This window comes from Sinohyriopsis cumingii, chromosome 6, assembly GCF_028554795.1.
Source record: "Sinohyriopsis cumingii isolate HCF-2022 chromosome 6, ASM2855479v2, whole genome shotgun sequence".
NCBI lineage: Eukaryota > Metazoa > Mollusca > Bivalvia > Unionida > Unionidae > Sinohyriopsis > Sinohyriopsis cumingii.
Window position 1 is genome coordinate 6,414,724 of NC_142966.1, and position 24,097 is coordinate 6,438,820.

General features: G+C 35.0%; 1 protein-coding gene across 6 annotated transcripts in view; it reads right to left on the reverse strand.

Annotated features, from left to right (window-relative positions):
- Positions 1 to 24,097, reverse strand: part of LOC149796317 (uncharacterized) — a 145,575-nt gene that overhangs the window by 62,579 nt on the left and 58,899 nt on the right. For all 6 annotated transcript variants that reach the window (XM_089960970.1, XM_089960968.1, XM_089960969.1 and 3 more), the window contains 2 exons: positions 22,453 to 22,560; positions 8,634 to 8,689 (listed from right to left, as the gene is read on the reverse strand). In XM_089960970.1, coding sequence (XP_089817096.1) covers positions 8,634 to 8,689; positions 22,453 to 22,503 — 107 coding nt within the window. In that variant the 5' untranslated portion in view covers positions 22,504 to 22,560. The remainder of the gene's footprint in view (positions 1 to 8,633; positions 8,690 to 22,452; positions 22,561 to 24,097) is intronic.

Consider the following 24,097-nt stretch of genomic DNA (forward strand, 5'->3'; position numbering starts at 1 on the left):
TGTGCTTATTTTCTATGGAATTAAATGTGTTGTGGGTTCACCACATGTGACAAGATCGGCAGGTGAGTATACATTGTTGATACTCTTCATGCTATATGCTAGACATGTATATAAACAATATACACATGTATATACCAAGGCATGGTTCTTTGAATAAAGTAAATTATTATACAAACAATCACTGCTTTCACTACATGTGTACTTCTCATTTAATATGCATTGATTTAAGATGGTAACTGTGCCAATGAAGGATCGTAATTTTGCATTAAACCACCAAGCAGGTCTGTTTTTTTTTTCTTTTTTGTTCAGATATTACTGCTACCAGTAATATCTGAAAGTTAAAATAGCAGAGACCTTTTTCTTCAGCTAACAGACTTGGTTACTTATAACAGTTCTATTTATAACATGATTTTTGTCAGGTCATTCGCTAAAATTTAAGTAAACAGACCTGAGAAACCTACCTCACTAATGCCATTTAAAAAAAATATTTTTACTTGGATTTGTGTTCAAGACATTGGTTTTTTCCCTTGGAAATGCTATGGCTTACTGGATTTTTGTCTGGAAGTCTGCTAAAATTTAAGTAAACAAACCTAACCTTGTTTACGAAGTTGATGCGAAAATGACCCTCATCCTGACCATCTTATTGTGTCTTGGGTTTTTATATAAGGTTCTGAAGGAAATAAAATTCTTCATTCCCATTTTAATATCAATCATTGTGAAATCACGTTCAGTTGTGCACTGATATAATTTGAGAGGAACAAAAATCATTCAATGGAATTAATAAAGTGTACAGTTACTAAATGAACACAATTCTGAGACTCTTGTGAATTAATTCAAAGACATTCTGGATTATAACATTGTGATACATTATGACTGATAACATACTGGCACATTCAAGGCTGGATCGAAATCATTCAGACATTTGGACTTATGATAGAACAATTACGATTTTTTGGGATTTAATTCACTGTACTGTAAGTTCCCATTAAATTTTCATTTTGTAACTTGAATTAAATTATTTCTTGAATTATACAAAACTTTTGGGTTTGCTTTTCTGTTACTTAGTGTAAGACCATAGAAAAAAGTACAAAAGTATTTACGAATACCATTCTGAGTAAGCTTTACTGTTCACTCTGATATTTTCCCCACTACTTTACAAGTGATCAAATCATCAAAAATCTTCTTTACAATGGAAAAAAGTAATTTGCAAAGACTGACATTACAATCCAAAAAAGAATTTCCAGAAAATCAAGAAAAGACCATTTCTTTCATTTTAAATGCTGAGTGTTGAAGCCATCTCTGATATTCTTCTGAGATAATAAGATTTCAAATTACTTACTATTGTGCACATATTTTATATCAGCCAGTTGCTGTTTTCATTCAAAACAAAGTCTTCTGGTGACCCCTCACAAAATTGTCATAATCATCATCTATTCCGGGTTAGTAGTAATAAGTTTAATACATTAATTGTGGTGGCAGTATTGGAGTAAATCTAGCCCTATTTTCATTACAACCAATTAAGAATCATAATTAAGAAGTCTTGAGAGAGAAAACTTCATTTTCATATAGCCATTAATTTTGGAAGAGTTGAGTTTACAATATTTTCAAGACAGCCACCATTGGTTGCCATAATGGGAGTTAGTCATTTTCATTTAGGACCTACTTGACAACACAGTGAACTCTTCTGATGAAAAACCCCATGTGGAAATGACCTTACATTAAAGACGAGCAGTAAAAATGGATTTTCAAGATGACCACATACAGGATTTCAGATCAGCAACATTTTCTTTTAGGATTAACAAAACAGAAGCATTTTAGTGAAAACCCCATAATGAAATGAGAATTTATACAAACGAAGTGATACATGATTTCCTAGCTGGCTACTATAGCAGACATCAGATCAGCAGCATTTTGTTTTTATTTAGGACTATCTGGAAGTGTCTTGATGCAAATCTCCTCATTATTACTTAACAATCAGATGGAGCAGTAACAACAAGGTTTTCAAGATGGCTCTGAGGATGCTCTGCAGATATTATGTAAAGTGAAGTTGTTAGCAGTTGTTACTTTCATGCACTGTAGCTGAAATTTCTCTGGATATTATAATTGTGGAAATTGTAAACAATCTAAGCACACATTGAACCAATATTGCTGTAACTATGTGCTTGAAAAACCAACCTGAATTAATCTGAAGTCCACCATTTTTAGCAGTTATTAAAAAAGGGAAAACACATTTTGCCTGACTAGAAGATGCCAGCTCTGAAAGTTTAACGAATGAATTAAAAATATACCAAAAAAATATATAAATGAGTAAAAAGAAGCTATTGGGCCCTGTTTTTAACAATTTACCTTGAAGTATTAGAAGTAAAAATGACCAAGTGGAGCTAGCAGCTTTATGATAGGTGCAGATTTGAAGTAAGGCCAAGCTGTATACTCTGTAACCCAAATTACATACATCAGCATACATGGGAATCTAGGGCAAGAATACCATTTTAAAGGGCATCTACCCCACATACTGTTTTAAGTTGAAATCTACAGATTTTAAAAATTTACAAGTTTTCCAAAAAAAGTCTTAAAAAGTAAAACACTGTATTTTTACATATTCTACCAACACATTAGAGAAACCAGCCAGAACCAGTCTACTGAGACCAGAAATGTTCCACCAGTGCAACTACTGGTGCGATGGTGCATGTCAGATCCATTGTTCAAGAACAATTGTGTTACTTATTTAGGCTCTTACAAAAGTAACAAGAAAAGAGTGAAGACAACAAACTTTGTAAAATTTAACAAATAATTTATTTCCCAAGAAAAACAAGGTAAAATTGAGAAAAAGAACTTAGTTTTAAAATCAAATCAAAAAATAATCCAAGAAATTAAGAATATAAGCCCTAGTAATAAAAGTCCTAATGAAAATGAGATCAAATCCTGATGAAATCCAAAATGAAAGATGATGATATATGCTGTGGTCAGCATCGTACTGATGTGTCAACAGTTCTTTGTTGAATCACAGAATATAATATTCCAGTTTTTGAATTCTGTGTACATTTTGATCAATGTCTTTGTCCAAGAATTAGTTTGGAGCACAAGTATTTCCAGGGAAAAGAATCATTTTTCTATTAAAAAAATTTGAATAAAATAAAATAATTTACCCAAAACTGGTGTTACGTGTTTAGGCTCGAATAAACAGTGACACAAGAAAGAGTGAAAACAACAAGCTTTGAAAAAATTAACAAATAATTTATTTCCCTGGAAAAATACTGTAAAAATAAAAAAATAAGAACTTAACAGTTCTAAGAATCAATTCCAAGAATAATCCACTAATAAAATTTTAGAAGTCCTAATATCGAAATGAATTCAAGTTTGAGACTCAATGAAGAATCCAAGATGGAAGGCAATGACATATGCTGTATAATATACTGTGTTGAAGTCTACAGTTCCTTGTAGAAACACAAGAAATAACACTCCAGTTTTGGAAATCCAAATAAATTTTTAAGAAATGTCTTTGTTCAAGAATTTTGCATGAGCACTCAAAATATTTCCAGGAAACGAATTAATCTTTTAGAATCCAAATAATTTGTGTAAACATTAAAATGTAATTCCCAAAATGACACAACAAAAGAAACACCTTTACCACCCAGTGTCTAGATGCCCAACTGAGAGATCTCTCTAAGCAATGGTTTAAAACTTGAATATCATGCAAAACACATGCCTGGAAAAGGGTCACATGACCATGTTTACATCATGTACTCTCAGCATGGCCCTGACAAGAATCAATCATTTTGCTCAAAGAATAAATTTAAAAAAACGTCTTTTACTTCATTAAATTCTATTTAAACGCTGAGGGTCACGTATCCAACACAGCCTCGATAACAACCTTATTATTCCCACAATAAAAATGAATAATAAAAAAACTTGCTGATGTGACTGTTACTAATTTTGAATTAAGGTCGGAAACCAGTTCAGCCTTATGTATCTACAAAAATGAACAGTCACAGTCAAACTATTTTCTGAAAAAGTATCAAGTTCCTAGTAAAGAGTAACTACATTATTTTGACATATAATGAAATTAAAATTAATTTTTTTTAAAACTTACAAACAATTAAATCAGATATAAATTATACATAACACTGGTCAAAACATAAAACACTACAACTTCTCAAGTGTTAAGGCAAGAATGACAATTCTTTCTCAAAACATTAGTAATAAATCTAACTACAACGCAAAACAGATCCCTGGATGGAAGTCAAGAGTTCATCCTTCTGGGAAAGCCAAAGGTTTGTAACAATAAACACATGTTATTTGTCATGTACTCCAAGAATGGCCTTGAAACCACTTTATGAATCTTACTCTGAGAAAGAATGAATATAAAAAAATGTTGCTTATTACTATAACTCTTACTGGTTCTTAATCAAGGTCAGGAACATGGTCAGCATTACACACAAAAGTTTTTATTGTTAGTTGTTTACTTGGAAGAAGAAAAAAAATCAATCAGAACTGAACTCTATTCCAGTAAATCAAGTTACAGTACAATAGTATGTAATAGAATATAAAAAAATTCAAACTAACAAACAAGCAAATAAATTAAATCAAATATAAATTAAATCAAATATACATAACACATGTGTACACAATAAAGTGTTAATTGACTACCATATTGCTGGAATATGGGTAGTTTAAGGTCAAACATGGGATGTCTTTTGAGATGCTACAATATAGGAATAAACGGTGGTAAGAATGTCTTCTGTACCTTTGATGAAACTCAGATGACCATTGTTGGAACTTCCATTGGAAGGGAGATAAGATGGAAAGATAAGTGATGTAATGTGATTTGGATTTTTAACGTAGCTTTAACAATTTTTCAGTCATATTGCTACGATATCTGCAGTGTGACAGTGTATAGAGCTGTCTAGCACTGGGGCATCATGCCGCAGACATGTAGCATGATGTCCCACCCAGTCACATTATTCTGACACCAGGCTGACCAGTCCTAACACTAACCTCTCAATGCTGAGTGCCAAGCGAGGCAGCTGTTAGTACCATTTTTGTAAGTCTTTGGTATGACTCGGTTGGGGATCGAACCCATGACCTCCCACATCCGAGGCAGACGCTCTAACCACTAGGCCATCAGAGCGGTAATGGAAAGACCAAACATAATAAATTATTGCAGCAGCCACACTAATGTATTTTCATTTTTTGTCATGTTTAATTGTTACTGTATTGTCCAATATTTTTTAAATAGAAATATTTCAGGCAGCTCTGATGTTCTTCAATTCATGTCAAAATGCAGATATATGTGCTTTCTCCAAATGCTAAAAAAGCATTCGTGGGTGCCCACCAAGATTACAAGTTCATCAGTGCATGGATATCAGTTGTAATCATGTACAGGCGAGTAGCAAATGTCATGATTTTGCATTGTGTGTTTCAAACGTCTGCATCTTTTGTATTTCATGCACATAAATACAGTACAATCCCTTGATAAAAACAAATCATTTAACAGTACATTACAAGATACTTAATTTTTTAGTTTGGATAATTATACATAAAAGCATGAATACATCATATATTTGTCATTGTTTATTTAAGGTGTAAATCAATCTTTGTTCTTTTTTTGTATGTACAGTGGTATAACCTGCCAATAGAGTTTTGGATCAGAACAAAGACATGTAGTACCATGTCCCACCCAGCCACATTATCCTGACAACAGGCCAACTAGTCCTAAAACTAACCTCTTCATGCTGAGCACCAAGTGAGGCAGCTGCTAGTACCATTTTTGTAAGTCTATGCCATGACTCTGCCCGGATTCAAACCCATAATTTCCCTCATCCAAGGCGGTTGCTCTAACCACTTAGGCCACTGAAGCAGTCCACCGATTTTGTGTCAAATATAGGAAATTTAATAAGATAACAGAATTTCAGGTAGAAATGTTACTGGATCCCGAGTCCATATTTGCTTGAGTGACCAAAGCAAAATATTTTTTGAAAATTTACTGTTTACCTGATCCAGGCAATACAACCATGGTCAATCATATTCTAGATACAGGTAATGATAACCAAAAAACATAAGAGTGGGGGGATCTTGCACATAATACCACCACACCCTAAAATTTACATACATGGGCTCATGTTCTATTCTATATCCCTGCTCATATCTCCATTATACCATATATTAATTTCATATTTTATTTTATTATTTACTTGATCCTGGCAATAACACTACGGTCGATCATCCTCTAGATAATAATAATCAAACAAACCACCACCTAACAAGTGACCATAAGACCTTGTTTAAAATATTTTAAGATTTTAAAAAATATAACATTGAAATTATATTTTAAATTTTGATGCATAAATTTGAATAAATAAATTCCAGCCCAAATGAAATAGTGGACACAACAATAAGACTGATTTATGCTTCATACATTACCTAATGAAAAATTTCATTGCAGAAGGTTTAAAATGTTATAATTAGAAGGTCTGTTACTAAAATTAAAAGAACATGATAAACATAATGTCCTTGACTCGCCCTAACAAAATAATCCTAATATTTATCCTTCAGTCAGATAAAGGTAGACAATGTTGTATTTACAAAACTGTCACTGATTTTGGACAAGGTCAACTATACAATTTTAAGTTACCCATAGCATATGATGAATAACATTTAAAAAAAAAAAGAAACAATACAAACTAAATATACATAACTTTGTGTGTGTGTGCATGTGTGTGTCTGTGTAAAATGGGGATGTGTGAGTATACACAACCACATAATGCAGACACACCATGTAAACAAGGGCAATCTCAACATCAAAAGATAAATTATTTTCTAATAAATTCATTTAAAACAATACTATTTGGCATCAAACATTCAAATGTGTTTATTCCAATGGACTCATAGAATAGAATTCATTGATGGCCACTGAAAAATTATTTGACATCAAAAAGATGTTTAAAAAAAAAGTGTGTGTGTGTGTGTGATTTAGAATTTTAACATAGCTTTAACAACTGTTCAGTCATATCACTATGATGTCTGCAGTGCGACAGTTTATAGTGATGTCTAGCACTGGGGCATCATGCCACAGACATGTAGCATGATGTCCCGCACAGTCACATTATCCTGACACCAGGCCGACCAGTCCTAACACTAACCTCTTAATGCTGAGCACCATGAAAGGCAGCTGTCAGTACCATTTTGTAAGTCATTGGTATGACTTGGCTGGGGATCCAACCCACAACCTCCCACATCAACAAAAAAGTCTGTAGCCCGAAAGATATCTGTGGCAAACAGTATCATAATTCAGTCTTTGTCACACTTGCATTTTCAGAATTTGAATTACTGGTGGTCTGCATCAATGGAATTATTATGCTGACTTGTTCACTATGGTAGTTTGGTTTTGTTTGTCTTTGGGTTTGGTTTGTCTTTGTGCTTTGCAGCATCCTATATCCCAATATCCCAGGGTTCACTCACTGACAACTCAGTTTGAGGCAGTCTGCATTTACCAGATGAAGTAGAATGGTCATCTGATTCTACAAAAACTTTACTGCCACCCATGAGTCAAAACCTGCTTTTGAATTCAGTTGCATGCCTACTTGATAATGATGGATCCAGCCCAGAATATATGTTTGAAAGAAAAATCGTATTTTGGGAATAAATTATCTTCATGGTTATCATTTGTCTGTGTTATTTCAGTTAACAATTTGATAATGAGCAAGCTGTTTGAAATGTAGCATCATGTAAATGTATTTGAAATCATTTCACAGACTGTCATTTTAATTGAAATGTCTAAGCTTTTTATAAGGTCAGAACTTTAATGTACACATTCTATAAAAATGATGACTTTAATTATATAAGGACACAATTTTCAGTTTGGTAGGGGCTTTTTTAAAGTCCAAATGCACTTAATTTAGTGGGAATTTGCTTTTATCTCAAGTATAAGTGAATGACATTTTAATTAGTCTGTAACTGCATTAAGTGAATAAGTGAAGTAAATGTATGACTCAATTCCAACTGGAAGTGATGTATGTTTCATTTATATGTGAAATGTATAATTTGTATACAAACTGTCTAATGTGCATAAAATCATAATCCTTCACTAAATTAAGTCACTTATAAGTTACCTATAAATATCAAGAATAGTCACTTATAAACCTTTATATGTAATGAATTAAGTAACCTAGAAGCCATGCACAGGTTTTTCCAAGAAGGAATCAATGCCTGTGAATTTCCTGCTAAACTGACTTGGAGTAAATGTAAAACATAAGTCAATGAAACCATAAAAGATAGGTCATCATGACCAATTTTAATAGGTCACTAAAACACACATGAAGTTGCAAGACCCTAAAACCCAAAGTTTATATGAAAATTAATGTAAATGCAAAACAATACCAAAGTCAAGGAAGTGTACAATACAGAACACAATGACCCACTTTTGATAAATGGTTTTGCAACCCATAAAAATCTGAATTACCCTGCAGCCAAATCTGCAGACAGACGTAATTAACCTAAATTGAAAATTTAGCTCTAGCGTATCAGATGATGGATTTAATGAGAGATGGACAGAAAGATGAAAGGGTGGACAAGTGTAACATTAACTGCTGTTTCCACACTGGTGGCAAGGCAAAAATAAAATCTCTTGAACTTACTATCTGCCAGTTTCTCCATTCCTCTGAGCCAGAAGGAAGTCTGGAAAGATGAAAGTCTGAAAAAGAAAAAAATATTTTCAATTAAAATGTAAAATGTAAAATGTATGAACCAAAGTCCCTACCATTTCCAGGAATTGAATTAAGACCATTTCTTCCTTTTAACCACTGAGTGTTGAAACAGATTTTCAAATTAGCTGCTGTGGTGGACATCTTGAATGTCATATTGGCAATATTTTCATTTAGAATTAAGCAAACATCAGTGGAAGCATTTTAGTGAAAACATCATGTCTGTATCACCATCCAATCAGGGAGAACAGCTACAGCAAACTTTCAAAACAGCTGTTATGGTAGCCATATTGGATGTATAACTGGCGACCATTTCATTTAGGACCAACTAGGTATCATAAGACACCATTTTCATGTAGTCTTCCATTTGGGAGAAGAGATACCAATATTTCCAAGCTGGTCACCATGGTGGCCATACTTGATGTGTGTGTGTGTATGTGTGTGTGTGATTTGGATTTTAACGTAGGTTTAACAATTTGTCAGTCTTTGGGATCGAACCCACGACCTCCCGCATCCAAGGCGGACAATCTAACTACTAGGCCACTGGAGCGGTCATACTGGTCGATCAGCACTATCAGGACCAATAAAATAAAAGATGTTTTCTGTTCTGATGAAAACCCTGATATGACTTTCCATTTTGGTGGATTAACAATAACAAGACTTTAAAGATAGTTGCCATCGTGGCCATACTGAATATCAGATTCACACCATTTCTATTTAGAACTAATTATATACACTGTAAATTTTTGGTGAAGTAGAGATAATAAGATTTTCAAGATGGCCAAAGGCTATATTTGTGAACCAGTACCCTTCCCAATTAGGACCAACACAACATCATAAATCCTTGGTGGCAACCATATTTCAATATGATTTTATGTTGAGGCACAGCAATAAAATTTTCTAGATGGCTGCCTTGGCGGCCCTATTGGACATCAGATCAGCACAATTTTACTTTAGACCCCATAGACTAAATTTGGCCAAAAACCTGGTTTTATTTACTTATTTACATCATACAGCATGGCTTTAAGAATTGCTTATTTGGCCATGGAGGAAGTTGCACATGCCGGCCATAAATTCTGGACTGTGACCAATAACGCTAAAAAAATCAGTTATGTTAATTTCCAATTTGATGGCAACGGAATACAGCCTAGGACTGACATAGTCAAGGTAATAGATCTTTTTCTGAATGTAATTACTCACCTAAAGTTTTACCCAAACTAAACTTATATAGTGTTATGAGTCTATGCTCTTAAATAAATAACATCAAAGAGTGTAAAATTCAACAAATAATTGTTTTTCTCCATAGAATATAAAGTGAAAATTAGAAGAAAAAAACTTATGATACTGCAAATTCAATCCCAAAATAATCAAAGAATTATAGACACAAGTCCTAATAATTTAAAGTCCTGAATTAAATTCAGTTACAAAGTCCAGCATAAATCCAAAAACTGAAGGTGATGACTGTCTGTGGTAGCTTATCGAGTGTTGATGTGTCAAGTCTTTTGTTGAATCACAGTAATATAATTCCTGGTCTGAATTCACTATAAATTCCAGTGAATGTCTCTGTCCATGAATTTTATCAGAGCACTTTTGTATTTCCAGAGAAAAAAAATCACTTGAATTCAATAATTTGAAGAAATAAAATTTCCAGCCCAATAATGAAATACTGGACACAACATATAATGCACATTGAAAGTGCTAGATCTTAAAGCATGACTGAAAAAAATCCTCTCTGCTACAGAAAATACAGTTCTCTACTTGACCTCAGGTCACAATTAGCATTTTCTATTTTATTTTTTTTAACTATTACCTAATGGAAAATAACCTTCTCGACTGATTCTGATGTTTACAAAAGAGCCAAATACAAATGGAAATTCCAAATCCTAGACCCAAATAAAGAAATTTACTTCTATTAATAATAATTCTGATACCTATACACATAGAGAATAATTTAGCTATGTATTAGTTGTTTACACAGAACAAAATAAAAAAATCAATTTGGGTCAAGCAGAAATGAACTCAATTTTGGACAATGTCAAGTCCAACATACAATGCTACATTACAATAGCATGTAATGAATTTTTTTTTAAACTATTAAAAAAATAACAAAGAAGCAATGTAGATTAAATATACATAACAACAGGTCTTTTAGAATATACCCTGGTTATCATGTAATGGACCCATTTATCCACTTATCTCAAGCTTTCTTTGGGGAAACATTACGTTTATAATGAAGCAGGCCTTCAAACCATATTACAGTATCTTACTCAGGGATATGTTTTCTGTGTATGTGTGTGTGTGTGTGTGACTTGGATTTTTAACAAAGGTTTAACAATTTTTCAGTCATATCTCTACAATGTCTGCAGTGTGACAGTTTATAGTGATGTCTAGCACTGGGGCATCATGCTGCAGACATGTAGCATCATATCTCACCCAGTCACATTATCCTGACACCAGGCTGACCAATCCTAACACTAACCTCTTAATGCTCAGTGTTTCAGAATTGTGTACGAGTTATATCAATATATATATGTTGTCAAAAATGAACTCGGGTTTTGTTGCCGTGTACAGCGTCACCCGAGGGTGGTATATTGTTTCAGCTCTTGTTATTTCGAAATAGTGAGCGAAACTCAGACCATGTGGCACGTGCGAATTGCCAGCAGCGGGAAAACCTAAGTACTTAGCTGCACATATCTGTCACAGCTAGTGTACATATAGAGCAAATTCTCTATAACCAAATTACATTACGACAAGTCTTGTCAGAAAGCTTACCCCTTTACTGGAGCAAATCTCCAGCTGTAGAGCTGCCTGCCATGCCTTATACGTGCTGCCATGCCTTATACATCCTGCCATGCCTTATACATGCTGCCATACCTTATACATGCTGCCATACCTTATACGTGCTGCCATGCCTTATACGTCCTGCCATACCTTATACATGCTGCCATACCTTATAATGGTTTGATGTGGAGTCACAGAACTCTCTGTGGTTTCGTGTGACGTATACGCTGAGTTATGGTGACGTTGGATCAGAAGAGTGTACTGGTTTTCTCGATGCGAGGGACCAGGGCTTCGCGACCATCGGGTCTGTGATTGATGTGAGGGTTCTCGAGGGATCCTTCAGCAGACTGAGAGGAGCGGACCGTGCGTGGGCACTTCTCTGACCATTGACTAGAGCGAGTGGAACGGGAGTAACATCTTGGACGTCAAATGGGCGCCATGATAGTTATATATATTGTGTTCCACGTTGTTATTTTCACTATTTTTTCATTCATTCCTATTGCAATATCATTATGTGAATGATCGATAGGTTCATAATTTCATTCATTCCTACTGCAATATCGTTATATGAATGATCGATAGGTTCATAATTTCATTCATTCCTTTTTCAATAACGTTTTATGAACAATACATTCATAATTACACGCATTTCAATATCGTTATATGAACGATACATTCAAATTTACATGCATTTCAATATCGTTATTTGAATGATACATTCAAAGTTACATGCATTTCAATAACATTATACGAACGATACATTTAAGTTTGTTTATATTGGGGTGTAGATCATATACTTTTATTTTGCTGATCAGTGATAGTACTTAATTCACGTTTGTTTGAAATTCCATTTGTTAAATTCATGTTTGAGTTTTTTCTCATTGAGTTAATTGTTGTTGATAGTTCCATGTTAGGAACTTTATAATTCTCCATATCTTTTTTGTTTATATTGGTGTCAGATTTGTTAATATTTAAACTGGGTTTATAAATAAACATCTTGTAAACACAGTTGCTTTTGGTGTCTTCCCTAATCCAGTCACAACCCGGCTTCATCTTGTGACACTGAGCGCCTAGCAAGGCAGCTGTTTGTACCATTTTCTTATAATTCTTTGGTATGACTCAGCTGGGGTTCGAACCTGTGACCTCCCAAATCCAAGGCAGACACTCTAACCACTAGGCTATCGAAGCAGTTGAGATATGTTTTGATTTTGAGCTGTAAACAAGCAAATGTTGATTTTAAATCCGGACCAAATTAATCTCAAGTCTTATTAAATACAATTTTCTTCAATCTATTTTTAATCTTACGAGCTCAGTTTAAATCAATTTATTCTGTCTAGAAAACCTTATCATGCATCATGCTTTATAACACTGTAAAATACATTTATATTTTAATGCCACTTGATATGTTAACTATGATTTCAAAATGTGCCATGTGAAGGTTTTATCATTCTCTTACCATTTATGACACAGTTATGGCTCATTTTAGCAATGTTGTGAAACTTCAAAATGCAACCATTTGGGTAGCAACATAATTACCGAAATATGATCTTTGAGTCTTTACTTATCTTCCTCTTGGATGGAATTATGATCTTTACTTGTAGAAGGTTGTGTCCATCTTCCTCTTGGATGGAATTATGATATTTACTTGCAAAAGGTTATCTATCTCTTTGACAGACTTATCATCTTTGATTGTAGAATTATTGATTTAAATCATGCTTGTTTCTGCTTGTCAACGTCATATTTCACATTTTCATCAAGTACTGTATAGACTTAATCTGCTGTGTCTTTTTCATTTGGCTATAATTCTACTGACACAGAAATAAAGTGTTAAGTGTGGAACCTGGTGCTTCATCTACATCAATGACTAAAAACACAAAACCCTTTAACAACATGATGATGCCACAGTTTCTGCCACCCCTACAGTTAGATGCCTAACACCTACATGTCATATTTATGCAGGTACCACAGCGAGAAGTTACATACACCACATATACAATCATTTACATAAGAAATTGTACTTGCGAACACTGCTCATTAATGACGCAAGAGAAAGAGATGTTACCTTTAAGAGGCACATCTCTACAAGACAGTACATCAAACCAAATTATTGTCTCAAAAAAATATGATGATACCTTCAAAAGTACAACTCTATAAGACAGTAAAGTAAACCAAATTAAATTACCATATATACTTGCATGTAGGCTGAAAAATTTAGGAAAAATAAAGGCCTGGAAGAAGGACGGTCGGCTTTTCTGAGGGCTAATGTCTAAACTTTAGGCTTTCAGGTCTTTTTGTTGGCTACTGTAATGGCTGTAAATCTTGGGACATAAAACAATTTTTTCCGTGTCCTAAGACATAGGCATGTAAAAAAAAGTAACTTTCAGTGACCCAACAATTATTAAACTTATAAAGTACTATGATTGACTTTGTTACTATTTCGCATGTGCATATTTTCTGATTTCTCGAACATGAAGTTAAAAAAAGGTAAATACAGACTTCATAATTCACGGGCTGGTTGAGTTTACCAGGGAGACCATGCTGAACTATAATGTACAGTACTTACACAGTGCAAGGCATGCATAGTGTCACTTAAATCCTTACTTATTCTCAAACATAGATGCAGATTTTGCTTTATTCATTGTTTTGACCAAATTGCATTCTTCCAGATAATATTTCAGCTAGTCCTTTATTTACGTTAAATCCTGCGCTCATGAGTTACTCATTTTCAATGATATAAGCGATCCTACAAATTGGGATAATATTTTTAAAAAGGTATGCACGTTTATTTGTACAAGGCACATAACCATCATAATTTACATGTTCACAAAGAGTGGTAACAATAAAGGCTAAAATTCTCATAGAGATCAACTAAGATCAACATCAATTTTAGTTTTGTGTTTTAGCTGAACAAACATAACTTTCCACACAATGGAAAGCTTGATGTTTCAGTGTCTCCGATGTTGAGAGTTGGCGAATTTGTCTTTCGTTTTGTGAAAGCAGTACAGGCCAATTAATCATTAAAATCCTGAAACTAGCTTGTGATAAGAGGGAATTTTGACTGGTAACTATACCAGTTTAACATTCGTATAAATGTATAAAAATGCCAGGTGTTCACTCGTGTAAGTTTCGTTCGTGGAATGGCGCTATAGCATATGGAGTTACGGCATTCATAGTGATCATTCTTGGGAATGAAATTAATTGTGGACGATTTTATTGTTGTGGTTAATTTTTTTGTTCTGGTTTATTTTTTTACTTCTGTATTGTTGTAGAGGTAAAAAAAAAAAACATTAATTTACGTGAATAATAATTCTATTTAGTGAAGAAGCGAATTCTTTACACTAAAATAATTCTTTCATCACAACAATAATTCACAGGTGATACAACAGAACATGTATGACTTTTCTTGTTTAGAAAAAATGAAAATCGAAGACATAATGTAATAATCAGGAGTTCTCTGCAAAAATCGGAAGATATTATGAAATCGGGAGGTACGCATGGAGTGACCCCAACAATTTGGAGTTTATTTTCCTCCCGGTGTGAAAGTTGACTGGCATGGTGTAAGGTCGCTTACATTAAAGCAAACTACAACTCAGCTTTTATGATATTAGCATAATTTTCGAAGCATTATTTCAGAAACTTTATTATTGTATTTTGGAGATATAAAAGCTGAGCGCAATGGTGCCCATGATTCGACTCCGAGAGATGTACTTAATTCAGCGTGTAATCAAACCTACAATGTACATGCTGTGGCGCCATTAAATCAATACATTCAGTTGCCCAATCGTTGAATCGAACCGTATTGTTTGTTTGTTGTGTTGTCATACTGGGATTACATTTTAATGAGCTTAGGTATTTACAATTCAAAGCAAAGTAAAAACATAATTAACGGTGCACTGATATAAAATGTCCAATATAATAATGCATAAACAAACAATAATCGAATCAAAAGGGAGAGGTAGTGTTACAGGAGCTTGCGATTGCTAAATTCTTGTCATCGTTCGATCAAATTATACACAAATCTAAATTAGGTAGAAACAACAAGAAAACAGAAAATTAAATAAATTACTTTTCAAACAAGCTTATACCATTTTTTTTTAATAATCATGCACGCCAACCTCAAAAAAAGTATACATGTATTTTTTTTAAATACAAGTTTGCCTAAATAAATGCATTTAGAACTTACCTCATGCATCTTGAGATGCCTCAGAATTTTAAGTCGGCTTATACGCAGGTCATGCACTTTTTACTGTTTATACCTGTTCAGTTTAGGGGTCTGCATATACACAAATGGACTTATACGCGAGTATATACGGTATGCAGTCTCAAAGAAAAATGCCTGAGTCCTCTCTGGGGCCTAGGGCAATACATCTCATGCCTATTCAGTCTGTTATGTTATCCTCCCATCTCTTTTTCTGTCTGCCTTGATTTCCCTTTCTTCTCACTGTGCCCTTTAGGAAAGTCTTTGACAAACCACATGAGTGTGAGATGTGGCCGTACCATATTAGTTTGTGTTTCTTTATATTGGGATGCAGATCTTTATATGGTCCAACTGCACCTTGGATTTCTAAGGCACACCTCCTCATTATAGACACCTGAGATTTTCTGGATCCTTCAACAGTATCTTATCTCAAAAACATGGATTCTTCTCTCTAGTTCTGCTGACAGGGTCCATGGATCACAAGCATACAGGAATAAGGACATGACGAGGGAGTGCAAAAGCTTGATCTTGGACCCAAACATAATGTTGTTGTACAAATGGGCTTCAGCGTAGCCACAGCAGTTGTCTGCACAATTCTGGAAAGAACCTCAGGTTTTGAACTTTACACTTGAAGCTTGTCACTATGTCCTTTCACTCTTATTCACTTTTGGATGCACCCTGGGTTGTTTGTCACAAGCTTGGTCTTTTCAGCACTGATCTCCACCACATACCTTAGTGATGCTGGGTTGAGACGGTTCACTAAAGTTTCCAGTTCTTTTGTTCATCTCCTGCTAAGCCAGCGATATCTTCAGCAAGGCACAAGTTGTCCTGCTCCAACACTGACAATGCCCTCATGGTCTTCCAAGGCATCAGACATGATCCTTTCCAGGTAGATGTTGAAGAGAGTGGGTGAGAGAAGGCACACCTGTCTGACTCCAATTGTGGTTCTGAACAAATCTCCTAGATTGCCATTGACCAGAACTGCACTATTCTATAGTGCTGATGGTGGCCAACAATGCTGCATGCCATAACCTGTTGAAAGCCCTCTTGAAGCCAATGAAGACAGGATAGAGGTCCCGTCAATTCTGCAGATATTTTTAATGGAGGATGCTAAGAATGAAGATCTGTTCCATAGTGCTAAGTCTTGCTCTGAAACCAGCCTGGTCTTTGGCAACTGATGTTCTCTGCTTAAGGTTTAAGTTTGTTGAGGATGATCTTGAGCATAACCTTGCTTGGGTGACTGATGAGGATGATTGTTCAGTAGTTCTGGCACATTCCCTTTCTTAGTAAGAGTGATGATAAGAGACTGGGTGCACGGGGTGGGTCATTCTCCTGTTTGCCAGATATTGTTGCAAACTGTTGTGAAGTCATCTGTCAAGGAGGTTCCTCCTGCTTGATAAAGTTCTGTTGTATATTTTCAATCCCAGCTGACTTCCCTTTCTATGACTATATCCCTTCAAGATGACTACCATTGTTCAACAGCAGTTTTACTCATGGCCAACAAGAAAACAGAAGCCATCTTTGTCTACAGGACCAATTGTCTTGTAGTGAAAACCCTATGTCTACATGAACATTTGTTCATCAAAAAATAGCCATAACAAGAGTTTAAAACAGCTCACATAGTGGCCATACTGGATGTCAAATCAGCACCATTTACGTTAGGCACAACTACATATTATAAAAGTCTTTCAGTAATGTCTTTTTGACTATCAAGGTCAGCAGTAGCTATAACAAAATTCTCAAGAAAACCACCAAGGCATGGAAATCAAAGGTCTTATTACTATAGTTGTAATTTAGAACCAGCTAGATTTACCATATATGCTCACTTAAAAGTTGAGTCAAACTGCAAATAACAATGATCCTGATCTGCCATAGCATCATGTACCTGCAGATCAGGGTCTATGCTGTTTGTTCTACTGCTTGCTCCTAACAAATTGCACAGACACAGATCTGCCAGCACAGTATGCTATGGCAGATCTGGGTTTGTGCAGCTGCAGTTGGACTCAACTTATAAGTGAGTATATACGTTAATACAAAGCCCTTTACTGAAAATCACAAACTGATACAACCATTCAGGAGTAGCATTCAAAACATTTTAAGGATTGCTGAGAATGCTGTCAAGCTGGACCTCAGATCAGTACCATTTTAATTTATACCAACTAGACAGAATAAGTTCTTTGCAACAACAAAAAAAACATCCATTCCTGAGGAGGAGTGGTGACAATTTTCAAGATGGATGCCATACTGGATCCCATTCTGATCTAAAACCATCTCAACATCAAAAGAAGTTTCTTAGTGAAAAACCATGTCAATATGACCATCTGCTCATGTGTAAGAGGTTTGATTTTTGTTGATTTTTGGACCAACTTGAGTGGTCTTTGTGTGAAAACCCAATGTCAATATCAGCAATATGACAGTAGGAATAATAATAATAATAATAAAGACTTTATATTTAGACGATAACCTGTATAGTTTATAAAAACCAACTGCTCATGAGGCATTCTATTATATGCAAAAATATTTTCAAAATAAATGTACAAAGATGCATTACAGACCAGTTATTCACAATTTCATGAAAGAAGAAGTTGAAGGAGAGGGAAAAGAAATTATTCAGTATGATACTCTCTGCAGAGGAAAATTGAGGAATTAAATGTTTATGAATCATGTGGCAAATTTCTTATTCATTGATATTATGAATTAAATGAGGGTGCTTATTTCACATCTTTTGAAATACTCCAAATCAACTATCCTGAGTATGCAAATGATCTTTCTTGTGGTTTTGTAATTACATAATTATTGCTTGATGATCTTTCTTGTGGTTTTGTAATTATGTAATTATTGCTTAATGATCTTTCTTGTGGTTTTGTAATTATGTAATTATTGCTTAATGATCTTTCTTGTGGTTTTGTAATTACGTAATTATTGCTTAATGATCTTTCTTGTGGTTTTGTAATTACATAATTATTGCTTAATGATCTTTCTTGTGGTTTTGTAATTACGTAATTATTGCTTAATGATCTTTCTTGTGGTTTTGTAATTATGTAATTATTGCTTAATGATCTTTCTTGTGGTTTTTTAATTACATAATTATTGCTTAATGATCTTTCTTGTGGTTTTGTAATTGCGTAATTATTGCTTAATGATCTTTCTTGTGGTTTTGTAATTACGTAATTATTGCTTAATGATCTTTCTTGTGGTTTTGTAATTATGTAATTACTCCTGATCTTTCTTGTGGTTTTGTAATTATGTAATTATTGCTTAATATAAAAATGCTGAATGTGAATTTGATTGCCGTATTTTCGCGCATATAAGACGCATCTTATATAAAATTTTACTTACCCCGCACCCTAAGTGAGTCTTATATTCGTAGGCGTCTTATCTAATTATTTTTTTACACAAACAAAAACTCAGTCAACAATTTTTATAATAAACATTTACTAAAAATACTGTTTGTCATGATTTAAAATCAATCTATTCATCTTCATCGTCATCAGTTTCTGCTTCAAATCCGTCGAAACTTTCATCGAATTCACTCTCGTCGCCGAATACCTCCATAGCCGCTGCTAATCGATCCTCATTGTCATCATTGGTATCGGATGCAGCCGAGTCATCGTCCGAAGAACTAATATCGGCGGCCGGTTCTGGAATTATTCCACACTTTTTGAAACCATTGATGATTGTTGTTGCTTTCACTTTCTCCCATGCTCGGAGAACCCAATTACACAACTCTACGTACATTGCACGACGTTGTCGACCAGCTGCCGTGAAGGTTTGCTTACCGCTAGTCATCCAACGATCCCATTCCTCACGAACAAAAGTCTTAAATGGATGATTGACGGCAACATCCAAAGGCTGGAGCTTACAAGTCAGACCACCTGGTATAATGGCTATGTGGGCTCCAGCATTGTTGATGTGTTTCTGCACAGTTGTCTCCTTATGGGCAGAAGAGATTGCTTCTTGAAAAATCTGCCTCTTCTTGTTCTGAAGCACTTATCCATCCAGGTCTGCATCACCTCTGTATTCATCCAGCCTTTTTTATTGCAGACAACAACAACTCCAGCTGGCAAAGTTTCTCTGGACAAGGTTATCCTTTTAAAGATAACCATAGGTTTTAGTTTTCATCCTGCATCTGTGCAGACCAACACAGCAGTTAAGTTCGTTCGTTCGTGTCCCGTGGTATCAACCGCTACTGTCTTTACTCCTTTCTCTGCCACTGATCTGTTTGTTGGAATATCGAATGACATTGGAACCTCATCCATGTTGATGATGTCATCATCTGCCAACTTCAGTTCAGTTATTTCCGTCTGAAAAAAGGGTGTTGAAAACATCCAATTTATTCTCCCAATCACCTGGAAGCTTCTGTCCAACAGTTGTACGTGCCCGGACTGCAAGGTTGTTCCGTTTCATGAACTTGTACACCCAGTTCACACTGCCACGAAAGTCCATAATCTTCATTTCTGTAGCAATAATTCGAGCCTTGAGTTTGATTGATATCGTTGAAACCGCACGGTTACTGTCACGTTGCAAACGTACCCAGTTGGCAAGATTTTCTTCCAAGTTCGGCCATCTTGTCTTTCTACCTCTACGAGCTCGTTTCCTTGGATTCATCTTCTTAAGCTCCTCTTCCTTCAACTTCCAATCACGTACATTATTCTCACTGCAACTAAATTCTCTTTCAGCAGTTATGTTGCCATGCTCCTTGGCAAACTTGATGACGTCTAATTTAAAATCGGCCGTATATTATTTTCGTTTCGTCATCGTGAAAAGTTTATAAATGTTATAAATGCTCAAGAGATTAATCACTCATTTATTTATAACAAGAGATTGATCCCACGTATACCCTATATACTGGTATATACTAACCCCAGCCGCTGAAGCCTAGGCCTAATGGCCTAGAGGAAGATAAGATCAAACGATAACTGTTGCAGCCCTGCCTCAAAAACTTCTTTGAACTCCAGCCAAAATGGTCGATGAAGCCTTGTTTACATCAGGTGAGTGATCGAAACATTGGAGATATTTGCGTTTATGACAAAGGAAAGTACCGGTAGCCAGTTTGATGCACGTGGTTTGAAAACGGATGTTTACCGGTACATATTTGAACAAAACAACACACATAATAATTCAAAAGATTTTGTTAAACTTTATTGGAACAATAATGTAATAGTACTAACAAAATACAATAATGTAATAGTACTAACAAAAAGTACTAACAAAATAATATTAGATACAGATCAATATCGTAAGTAACTTATACATTATTAATAGATCAACGCTATGTCATCTGCAGTCAATATAGGGTTTGGTCAGTTTGGCAGATGGTGAGGCCGAGTGTGTCTTATATTCGTGGGCGTCTTATTCAAAATATTTTTTACACAAATCGTCAAAACCTGCGTCTTATATACGGGTGCGTCTTATAATTGGGTGCGTCTAATATACGCGAAAATACGGCACTGTGATTTCAGCCAAGTAGTGAGCACCACCTTGAATCATAAGTTAAAAACTTTATAATAAATATCCTTTCTTTCATTGAAACATTCCTAGCTGGTCCACTGCATGAATGAAATCTGTATGATTTTGTACCTATTATAGGCCTAAATGCTCCATTTTGGAGTCTGAAGTTTATTCAAATAAATTTGGCAATAGTCTCCCTATACCATAGATTACAATAATCAAGGCTGGGCTGAACATAGCATTCATAACACCTGACTGGGTGAGAAATAGGGAGGAATCTTATATAGTACCAGATTGTAATGGAGAGTTGTTTCATTACATGTCTAATGTGTTCATTCCATGTTAGGAAGTTATTGACAAACACACTAAGAGCTTTGTCATGCTGATAAACTGCAGCAATACATCCTTGTAAGAAAGATTCAATAATGATGGCATGTTGTAATTAAAATACTTTTAGCTCTTGATATATTTAGACTGGTTAAAACCATTTCAGCACATGATAGGCTATACATGACAGACAGTATATTTTATGAAACCTGAGGAACATCATACTGTACAATTTGATTGTGTACGAGTAACAATACTTTCTACATGGTCATATCGTATGTCCCAGGGGCACCTTTTCCATTCAATACCAACTCAACATCATAAGAAATCTTTTATGTAAAGATTCACAAGTGGTCAACCAATGTCAAATTAGATGGCATAAGAACTCTTTAAGGAAAACTCAATGACCAGCCATTCTGAAGATGTAGTGATAATGATATTATCAAGATGGCCACCAAATACTGATGTCCAAGGGGTACAATTTTCGCTTAAGATCAACTAGGCTTTGGGATGAATATGTGTTAAGTTTCATGGCAATGTTCCCAAGAGTTTAACAGGAACTGCGATAAAAACCTTGTGCTGTTAAAAACAAACAACAGATGACCCAAAACAGGCTATCACAGAAGTTCTGGTCTATGAGTGGTGGAGTTTAGAACTTAACCAACCCAGTAAAATATGAAATGTCGGTCATAGAGCCATTCTTATGTAAGCATGTAGTACTAACAGATATTCATATCATCACTAAGCAAACTTATGTAGACATACCTAAATGCATAATCTTCACAAAGATTGTATAAACAGTGTACATGTATATATAAAGCAAGCCACTACCAAGAGACACATCAAACTCTATACTTGTTGCCTTGAACTTAGGAGGAAAAAAAATGATTAAGATACATGTGTATATTATATTATGTGTGTTCGTGCTGATAATGACACCGATGTCATGGGGCAATAGCTATCTATACTTTGTGCAGAGGAACTAAATATTCTTACCTGAAGGAGCAAAATGGAGAAAACAAATGTCATGAACTGAGGAACAACCATTTCCAGAACTACGTTATCAAGTTGACAACATCATGGTGATGGAGTTGATTATCAATTCTGAAATAGAAAAATAAATAGTACTTAACAAATTAGAATATTTTTCAGCATGCTTTAATTCAATGAGTGACTGGAATACACAAAATATTCATCTTTATTTACAATTGTGAGCATATCTGAAAGCCTGGCTGCTTATTTAAACTATTTAAATGACTTAAAAAGCAAATATTTTTATTTTTCCTAAAATATTTACTCAATCAAAATAACATTAGAAATATAAGTATATACAATATAGACAAAGAGCAATAACTCTTGCTCATTATCTCCCCTTTGCAGCATACAGGTGGTGCTAGTTTGAGTGGAACATTGTATAAAAGGATGCTCACTTTGCTGGGAGGTAACGGGAGGGTATTAAAGTAATGTGATTGAGTAAGTATTCTAGAAAAAAATATAATTTACTAAAAATCTGTTTTCTCCAAGTACATTTCCCAATCACATTAATGGTTGGAGAATGGGTCATAAGTGGTTGAGCATCCATCCAATACCCCAAGTGATCTATGATAAGAGAATATTGGAATGTTAACCTACTGTCCTTATTGTGAGCAGCACAACTGAAGGCAACATGGATTACGTTTCTTACCACAAAAAAGTTTCAAGCAAATCCATTGAAAGCTGCACTGGGTGTTTGTTGGGAGGTTATGCTGATGTCAACTGGATCTGGTAGCCACCTGTGTGACTGAAACTGGGCCTACCAGATCCAGAGTGTGCCACTTTGGAGCCAAGTCTCAAAGAAAAAAGCCTGAGAAGGTTGTGCATGCCAACCATCTGCTTCGACAATATCTTTGATAAAAACATTATGATCAAGGCATGGCTTGAAGAGATTGCTGAGCAGAGATCTTCATCAGATGACTCAATTCTGGTGATAAACCATGATGAGAGGGATTGAGGGGTTATGTCCTCTTACCCAGGTTTAACTGGGAGAAAGAGGTGTCTTCGAGCCCCATGAATTGATTCAGAAAGCTTCAGGTAAAGTCTGAGCATGTGAACTGGGTCCTGTTTGAAAGCCTCCTTGGATATGTCAATGCAGAAGATACAACATACCATGACTACTTGATCACCCATGGAGGTCAACCTGTTCTTGGTGATAAAACCAGGTTGCATCATAAAGACCACCAAACCAGACTGATCAAAGCTGAAGGTAGGTGGGTCAACCAAGAAAATGTAATTCACTGACTGCACACAAAAGCTAATGCTATCAGGAAACAGGTTTTGTACGAAAGAACCTTCAGCGAGGTCCTGGATAAAGGCTAAAACTTAATTTGAATTCAGCTAAGTCAAAACACAGGAAAGATTCCACTTGAGAAACATAATGAGTGATTTCGGCCTTTGTAAGTCAAAGTTGGACAATAAATAAAAGAGGTTTTTGTTATGACCAAGATCCTCCCGGCCAAGATGATGGAACATGTCCAATATCATCCAATGGTAGCAATTACAGCAATTATTTGCAATCAAAGCCAACCTTTTCTATTTGAACAGCCAATGAATTAAGTCAGCAAGTTCTATGACAGAGGCACTCAAAGGAACAATGTTTTTGATT